The sequence below is a fragment of a genome, unplaced genomic scaffold (assembly GCF_019419815.1).
Source record: "Pyrus x bretschneideri cultivar Hongxiangsu unplaced genomic scaffold, Pyrus_bretschneideri_v1 Contig16, whole genome shotgun sequence".
Taxonomy (NCBI): Eukaryota; Viridiplantae; Streptophyta; class Magnoliopsida; order Rosales; family Rosaceae; genus Pyrus; species Pyrus x bretschneideri.
The window spans coordinates 380,688-390,198 of NW_025999457.1; the positions used below are offsets into that span (position 1 = coordinate 380,688).

At 37.7% G+C, this 9,511-nt stretch overlaps 2 protein-coding genes across 2 annotated transcripts; both read right to left on the minus strand.

The window, feature by feature from the left end:
- Positions 1–622: 622 nt before the first annotated feature.
- Positions 623–1,249, minus strand: LOC125475818. The gene has a single exon (XM_048581181.1). It carries the CDS (start codon positions 1,247–1,249, stop codon positions 623–625), a length of 627 nt encoding a protein of 208 aa, XP_048437138.1.
- Positions 1,250–3,593: 2,344 nt separating this feature from the next.
- On the minus strand, positions 3,594–9,481 carry LOC125475684 (eukaryotic translation initiation factor 2D). The gene is given in 9 exon segments (XM_048580728.1): positions 3,594–3,773; positions 4,816–4,950; positions 5,215–5,860; positions 6,594–6,702; positions 6,798–7,222; positions 7,310–7,408; positions 7,501–7,691; positions 8,678–8,789; positions 9,167–9,481. Coding segments are annotated over 8 exon segments (1,839 nt in total). The 5' UTR covers positions 9,302–9,481; the 3' UTR covers positions 3,594–3,773; positions 4,816–4,828.
- Positions 9,482–9,511: the final 30 nt, after the last annotated feature.

The following is a 9,511-nucleotide window of genomic DNA, read 5'->3' on the forward strand; positions in this document are numbered from 1 at the left end:
TAAGTACTTATTTGTGGCATGGGAACATATCATCCTATAATGCCTTATGTACTCATTTATAGAGATACTACCAATTTTTGGATTGAAGGGCAAATTAGGCCCATCATATATTTTTGCACGAGCTCTTCTTGACCTATTTGGATACTCTTAGTCGTCATCAGACTCTCCATCAATATACCCATCTCGCTCATCCTCCACAATCAGGTTGTGTAATATGATGCAAGACATCATGATGGAGTCCAAATTTTCTAGACTCCACCCTCTTGCCGGTTCCTTGATGATCTTCCACCGCGCTTGTAGAACACCAAAATATTTCTCAACATCTTTCCGGTATGCCTTTTGGTGTAACGTAAAACACTTTGTGGCATCATTTTTAGGGTTTGGAATTGCTTGGACAAGTGTTGCCCACTTTGGGTGGATGCCATTGACGATGGTCGTTGATGTAGTAGTCAAGTTGAGGTGATTTATCTTCAGTCAGGTTATTGAAGAGGGGTGAATGCCCAAGAACTGTAATGTCATTTTGAGATCCAGGGACTCCAAAGAAAGCATGTCAGATCCATGTGTCATATGAGACAATCGCCTCTAACACAATAGTTGGCTTTCTCAACCTTCCGCTAAAGCCTCATTGCCATCCGGTGGGACAGTGCTTCCAATTCCAATGCATGTAGTCTAATGACCCTATCATGCCCAGAAACACACAGTCTTCAGCTTTGCAAATAAACTGATCCAGATCTTCTTGATTTGGCTCGCGGAGGTACTCCTCTTTGTAAAGCTGAACAATTATGTTACAGAATTCAACAAGAGTATTAAGACATGTAGATTCAAACATATCATGGGTTTCATCCATCGAATCAGCTGGGAAGTCATAGGCCATCATTCGTAGTTCAATAGTAACCTTCTGATGAGGTGAGAAACCAGAGCGGCCTGCGCTGTCTAGCTTCTGTTGAAAGTATAGATTAACCTGATGGACATCATTAAGTAAACGCTTGAAGACAGGACGCCTCATCCGAAAGTAACGTCTGAAATCATCTTCTATGTACACCAAGTTGGGGTTGAAGTAGTTGTTCATCAAATTGGCATGCGTCATCACTCTGTTTCGTGGTTTGTAAGAGCAACCAGCAACAAAGCCAACCCATTGAGGTTGTTCCTCAGTTGGCTGACACACCATGGCCGCAGCCATGGCTACCACATATTGTGTGTTGCGCCATGCTTCATCTTCTTCATCAGACTCCTCATCTTCCCGTCTCATATGCGCCCATTTTTCTTCCAATTCGGAATTGGACGAGGACTTCCAATTCGGAATTGGATAAGGACCCCCAATTAGAATTCGAAAAGGATCTAAAGTTGGAATTTATTATAAACTTGAATTGAAAGAAATTGAAATGAAATAGATTGAATTCAAACGTGTGTGAATTATAGCCCAATATCCATCCTATTTATAGCAAAAAAAAAAAAAAAAATCAAATCGAATGGCTAGCTGACATCATGCTGACATCAACTAGCCATTGGATTTGAAGTTGAATTTTTTTTGGCCAAAATTTGTAAAAAAAATATTTAAAAAATCTCATTTTTTTTTTCTATAAATTTAAGTTGTAGTTTTTAAATTTAATTTGTAGTTTTTAAACATAAGTTGTAGTTGTTAAATTTAAGTTGTTGTAGTTTTTAAATTTAAATAATAAATTGTGTTTGGCCCTCTGTTAGAGACGGTTTTTTTGTGACAGGGCTAAACCGAGCCATATAGCCGTTTGGCCCTCGGTTGGAGATGGTAAGAAATATGACCATGCATTGTTCATTAAAATATTAATTTCTTAAAGGGTCAGAGGGTTAAAACGAGCCATCTGGCCCTCGTTCAGTTGGAGATGGTCTAAAGTTGAACAAAACGGGACTTGCGCCATAACCATCCAACAGTAAAGGTAAGTCTTCCATATAACTAAACTAATCTAAACTAAGGGACTAGCCAAGATAACTTCTGCAATTCTTAACCTGCCTTTCATTGGTAGGAGTCCACCACAGAAATCGACCTAATATACTCCAACCAAGGAAACATTCAGGGTGCTTGAAGGGCTTGGGTGCGGGGCAATTGACCTGGAGATGGACACCAAGGTGTGTTTGTTGCACCTGACTATTTCATATTGGATTAGCTTTAGGAACTAAGCGGGATTGACTCGGAATGAACTAAGTGGTATAAAAATAATGAAGCATTTGATCCAGTGTCAAACTAAATTACGGATTAAATTATTCTAAAATTTAGATTTTTTGTTTTGTTTTTTTAGATCTCTCCTATCTCTACCATTCTTTCTCATCGCACCAGACAAAACTTCTCAAATTTTCTCGAATTCTCAGAAATCAGACTAAACCAATTGTTCATCTCTCTTCGCACCAGACAAAACTTCTCAATTTTTCTCCAATTCTCAGAAACCAGACTAAACCATGCCTAACGAAAAAAATCAAAGGGATGAGTAGTGCAAAGAAAAGAAGAATCGCAAGAAGGAATTGAGATCCAGAGGCTTGGTTCCTGTGGGCACTGGTATTCGATAGCGACAGGGGATAAATATTTGACAGAGGCACAATTTCTTCCCACTGGATGATCCGTTGCTACTTGACTCTCTTTCTTATCTGTCTTCCCACTCTGAATTTTGAGACTTAGGTGGTGGGGGCTGGGTACGGCCATACAAGCATGGGTGGGGATCGGAGTTGCAAACAACACAGTGTGGGGATCGAAGATGTAGATGGTGTGCAGTCATGCATGACAAAGACGAGGACGCGGTGGAAAGACCGTATTAGCTACTCCTAAGGTATTTGGGAAATTTCACTAGGGCCGGCTAAGTAAGGTTTTAGTCAGAACGACTGAATGTTAGTTTCACTATAGTTAGTCTCTTGCGGGTAACAAACATGGGACTGAGCTAAACTTTAGTCTAGTCTAGTCCGGTATTGGTGAGGGAAAACAAACACCCCTTAAGATCCTGGCACCAGCAGGTCTTTATCTGGATCTTAGGTCGCCAAAGGCGAATTTGAACCACATTAAAAGAAACATAAAAGAAAATCCTAATTAACTAGAGAAATGGAAACATAATCCTTATGAGACAAGAAAATATAAAAGGAAGTTTTAACGAAAGCCCAAGGTACTGTTCACTTTAACGAAAAACCACATTTTTTTCATTAGTTTTCCTAAAATAAAATTACTCAAAGCTTAAAAACCCAAATATTCCGATGGTTGTAGCGATGGTTGAACATGAATTTTCTTTCTTGCGTGGTCTCTTGCCAGCCGTCCATCATCGTATTTTCCGTAATTTTAGCCACTTTAATCGACCCCTATTTTGTCATACATTAGCCTCTCCCACTTGTAAAAAAGTTGTCAAACAAGATTGAAAGCACGAAAACTGTAACATCATCCCTTTGAGCACTGGCATCTTGATACACACCAAGCCACACAATCTCTGGAAAGCACGAAAACTTTAACATCATCCCTTTGAGCACTGGCATCTTGATACTCACACTTCAAAGTCGGCATAATTTTCTTCTTGCATTACAAACTCGCATGAATGGTTAACCTTGAAAAACACCAAGCCACACAATCTCTGGAACCCACCAGATTGAAATAAAACTTAAAATGTTTAATTGATATAAATCTGAAATCTCAAAGTTACAGCAGAGAAGTAGACTTTATATATTCTAATAGATCTAATAAAGTACAAAAATCAACTTTTATTCCTCCACAGCAATCAAAAACGCCCAACACTTCCAATCTGAATCCCTTCTCTTCAGAATCGTACCTGAAACAAAAATTTCATATTTGACATCCAACAAGATTTTGAGTACAATACACCTACCTTCTTTTTAGAAAATAAAACTACAACAGCAATTTTGATTGTTGAATTAAATGCTCAATGAATCTTGGACAATAAATCACATCCGTGGTTTCAATAACAGTTTTCAACTTAGTTTTTCTGAGACACAAGCTATTAATGATAAACTTCAGATAAGTGTAAATATGCACTGCAGTGGCTCGGTGTTGAACTTATCTGAATACCAAAAAAATGAAAATTTCAATCAAACAACTTATATTGAAGACAAAGAACCAACTGCAGCAGATCTATCAATAGAAATATCGCGAAAAAAACCTACCAGAAAAATTTATCAAAGATATTATAGGTATTGAAAGAACTGAATGCATGATTGTCAATATAAATGCTGAAAAAGAAAAACATTTAAAGGAAACATCAGGAGCATAACATAATTTATTTTTATTTTTGTATCAATCTACTAACAGGAATCCAGGACTACCATTTCTCATCATGAAAGTAGAAGTAGTTATGAGTCTCTCACAAGGCAGCATGCTATGGAAACTAGTCCTTGCCAACTGTTTTTGGTGTGTGGAATAACAAGGGACAATGGATATCAAAATTTAATGTGTACAACAAACAAACATAATCATAAAACAGAAACACAAAAGACCAAATCACACATCACATATACAAGAAATTACTTATTAATCATGGGGAAAATATGAGAAATATGAAAGCAGACGCAGAGGTGAGGACAAAAGGAAGAAGAATACATAAAATTAAGTTTAAAATCTACTATTCCCTTTTATTTTTAACATTAAAACTTTACTTTTTTGTATTTTATTCTTCTTCTCTCCTCTTTCTATTACCATCTTCATCTTCCATTTCCTCTATCTGCTAATTAGAACAAAAGCACAAGCATAACTAACAAACAGGCTCCTAGAGACTGAATCCACTCAATCAAGGCATTAATAAGAATGGTTTGCCCTACATCTCTTTACTACCATCAAGATGAGTCAAGTATACTAACCTCTCTCAATCTCTCATCTCCTGGTTTTATCAAGAACCTCTATGTATCTCTTTGGGATCCCATATTGTTCAATCATATGCTTTGCCAGATCATCAATCACGCCACCTTGAACCAGAACCTCATGCCCTTTCTTACCTGAAAAGAGAAACATGTGTTCATAAGAAAACCAAGGAAGGAATCCTTGAAACATCGCAACAAAATACTATTTCCAGACAACCAAAACTGGCAACAGGATTTATTACCATTGGAGAAAGGTTATAAGAATATACTTTAAACAGTAAGCAGCAGTATTCATTCATTAAGACTAACGTTGCCAGGCTACTAGAAAATTTTGAGAGAAGAAGAGAAAAGAATACACCTCACTAATATCAATTCAATTAACACAACAAAACACTGCACCTGGTAGTTCAGCCACCGTTGTGCTGCAAGCAAACTTCTTCTGTAGCTCTGATGCCAAAGCTTCAGGATCGACCAAAAAGGATTCCAGACCTGATAATTTGGTCACTTTCTTGTTACCTTGCCGCCTTTCTGTCATTATCTGTATTGTTTTCAGACCACCTTTACGAACAACCGACTCACTTCCCCTCGTCACAACGTGATGGGCTTGCATCCTGTTTACAAATGCTGCTCCTAAATCTCTCTTGTGAATTTCTGTTGGGTACATTGCACCTTTTTTTATGGCTCCCTTGAATAGTGCATCACATAATATTGGATCCAACACCACAATGGATTTATCTGAGGGCTTAACCAGGTTTTCTTTTTCAACATATGTAAACACAATATCTGTGGCATCTGAAGCACTGTATAGCTTTCCTGTGTCAGCCCCAACAGAAGCTAGTATGGGATTGACATGTACACTTGATTTATAGATCTCAGCCACTTCAAGCATTTTGAGGGACCGCCTTTCACTGACAGTAGCAACACCAGTTTGAACAGTTTTCTCCACTTCTCGTTTCTCAGGCTTAAAAGATGAGTAATCTGAATGCTTGCGGTTAACCGATAACAATACAGACTCCTTTTTGTATTTATCTTCTTTCACTGAAATCTGCATGTTTTGGAGCCAACATAGTGCAAACAAAGAGAATACAGATTAATCTCAGAAAACTGAACTGCTAAAAGGCACAGAGTACAGGAACACCAAAACTTAATCACTTGCTTGTTTTAAATTCCTACAAAAAGGTTACATCCTCTTTCCGAATGCACCAGAGTTTCTGTTTTTATTTTATAAGCATGACTTTTTTCATTTTTTTTTTCACACACCAAGGGGCATATCGCCCACGTACGCACTGTATATAGCAATTGAAATAGAAACAGAACAAGACTAAGAGCAATCACCATACAATGCTGAATCCCAATAAAGAAAGACTATATAACTGATTTACTGAAATTCAAGTTTTCCTTTTATGCTAATTGTGTATTGATTTTGCCGAGAGCTCATAGAAACCTAGGATAAAAATGTAAGTCTCTCTTCCACTTGATAATGGAAATTCCTATTAACAGAGCTGATACAAATAATGCCAATGCTCAAAATCATTTTAACACATGTGAATAGATCTGAAAACATTTAAACTTACTGCTTCACGTATACCCTGAATACAATAAAGCAACATCATTTATGCATCCAATTCAATAAGATCACTTGGTCCACTTCGTGGATCATACAGCACCTCTTAGGAAGTTTGAAACTCGGGGGTTTGCATAACAAGCTCCCAAAAGTGACAAGGTTAAAACACATAAGGGTTCTCTTTCAAAAAGAAGAAAACGAAAGAATTACGCACCAAGCCTGTAGAAGATTTAGCTTGTAACCACTTTGATAATTTCTTGTATGATGATTTCTTGATGTCGAGTGTGATGCCTGAAGGCCTACAAGTTAGAACGTGGTTTGACCTGCAGAAAGCAGAAAGCAAATGAGGAAATTTCTATAAATAGGGCATTTGCCCCAGATAGAGCATGGAGACCAAATATCATATAACATATTATACCATAGTGTGCTGCCAGGCATAGGAAGGTCTTTATCCTTAATAGTTGTATGCAATGCTTGCAAAAGGCATTTTTCCAGAAGCACATCCACATCCTCAGTGGAAAGAGGATGTTGGTCCTCCCCATTAGACTGATCAGCAGCATGATCATCTGTTACCTTCAGATCACCTACATGAGCAGTTATTTCTTTAGCAATCTCGTCCCCAACCTCAATCTGTGCCTCTGAAGTGGAACTAGGTTCAGAGTGCACGTCCACATCAACGGGTTGTCCAATTTCTTTTTCATTACTTCCATTCTCTTGGTCATTTGAACCTTCAGTTGTGCTAGCATAAGACTCAGAAATTTGTGATGATGACAAGGTAGGATCCTCAAACACAACATCTTCATAAAAGCCTGCATTTGGAACATAAGGCCCTCAACTGATTCCCTGGAAAGAAAGAAAAAAAAATCTAAAAACGTTACTTAAAGAAAACTTTAATTATTGACCAATCATTTAGTCAGTAACCCCCAATACTTGCCAAAGTAAGTCACGATAATAGTGAGTAATCTTTAAAGCCTTTCCTCGCAACCCGGCTTTTAATGCTTCAGTGCTGCTCATAGTGGTAGTCCCCACCTGTAGTGGTTTTCAAAATAAGAAAGTCCCTATCTTTATTTGAATAAATAAATGAAGTGAAGGTTTGTCCTGCAATCTACGAGGAAGCTTACAGCGATGGGAGCTGGGTTTCCTGGAACTTTTACTGCCCAGGTTTCTCCTGCTGTAAAAGAAGGTAGACCTTCAGCAGGTATGCTGATACCAGGGAACATCAAATCCGCCCCTCCAATGATATATTGGGAAACCTCACCCCCTTTCAGCATGAAAGAAGGCAAGAGCTCAGGGACCTTCCAGAGTGCAAAAACTGCAATGGGAAACCATCAACCAAAAAATTGTGAATATCTTGCATATAAGCTGAGCATAGCGTATTTTTCATGATTGACCATGGTCTACCACGGACTCCTCCAATTTTTTATTGGTCCAATTAGGAAGTTAAAAACCAAGGTCAAGGGTTTAAACTTTTGAGGTTCCTGTATTCTTTAGAAGTCTTTGATACATATACGGCAAATTTCTTTACTCCTATTATTCCAAACTGAATTAGGGGGCAGACTTCTAAGCTATTTTCTTTTATTTCCTTTATTAGTGTGCAGGTGTGGTGCATTCCGAAAAATCTTTGAGATACAAACCCACATAAGATTGATTCCCAATCAAGCATCAACACTTTGTTAAAAGTTAAAACTAGGCAAAGATTCAATTATTGGAAACTTTACAATCTTGGAATACTTTTGAACGCTACAACTTAACATCCAACCTCAAAAACCATGAAAACAAGCCATCCTATTTCTAAAGAGAAATAAAATATAGTTCTTTGAATAAAAAAAATTACACTTTCGAACTTCAATACGATAGTTTATCTAAGAATGTCAGAAATAGGTTTCACTAATGGAAATAGGGAACTCCAGTAGTAAATGCCACTGCACAAAAAGTATGACATCGAATTTATTTGCAACAAGTTTACCCAAATAAAACCCAAACTAAGCACGATGTAATGTAGGACAATTATACTTTCAAAACTCACAACAAGAAAGAATATATGTTACATTAATTTATTTGTTTGATTACATCATGTTTTGAGAATGATTACAAAATCAAAGTAGTGTCTCTGCTACCCATGCTTGTCTCAAGAAGGAAAATATCAATTATACTGTAGATACTTCATGAGTGGCAAACTAACATCATCTTTATTCGAGAGAGCGCTACATCGTCAAGTGCGGTACATACTAGAAAGAACTATGACACCCCAGAAACCAAACTGCAGTTTAAAGAAGGAATATTTGAAAAAGATGATACCTGTGGGAAAAATGTCTGTGCCGCGCCCATCAATATCAAAAAATATAGGAAAGCCCCCCTCCACTCCATATACATGAACACGATTTTGAAACTTTGAAACTGATATCTCCACCTAGAGAAATTTAATAAAAAATATTCAGTTGTCAGTAGCTAACAAGATTTGATCCTGAGTTCAAGCACTCGCTGCAAATGGCAATAACTAGTAGTAAGAAAGCCATATTTCAATTGAGAATGACAATAACCAGTCCAATACGAATGACAATAAAAACAATCCGAAAAGAAGTCTAGAGTCTGCAAAACACATAGAAGGGCTAATCTCGGAATAATCTAAATCCGAATGAGAATGATTTCGTTATCAATTAATAGAAACCATTCAAAGTATTGAAATTGGATCGAAATTAATCAATTGTACAGTCTACAACCCAAGGCAGCCTTAGCACATAACCACTAAACGATAAACAAAATACAAAACCACCAATTTAAAGGGACCTTTGGAGGGAGTAAAGCATCGATATCGGAGTCGGAAGCTCGGGGAAATTTGTCTTTAAGATTCCGCTTGAGCTTCTTCCTGTCAGCCCCTGACAGTCTTTGGTGTGACCTTGCTTCAACTGCCTTCTTGAACATCTTCCTTTCCTTCTCTCAGAATCCTTCAAAGAGCGGGCAGTTATTGTTTCTGCGTTTTCACAATCGACTTTAGCAAACAGTAGCCAGTCCCTCAAAAGTAAGTTTGTTTATTGGGGAGAGGAAGGCACTGGAAATTTAGGGCGGTGCATTGGCTTTGCTATTAAATTATTAATCACCGCCCCAGCCCAATACAGGAGAACCTAGGATTTG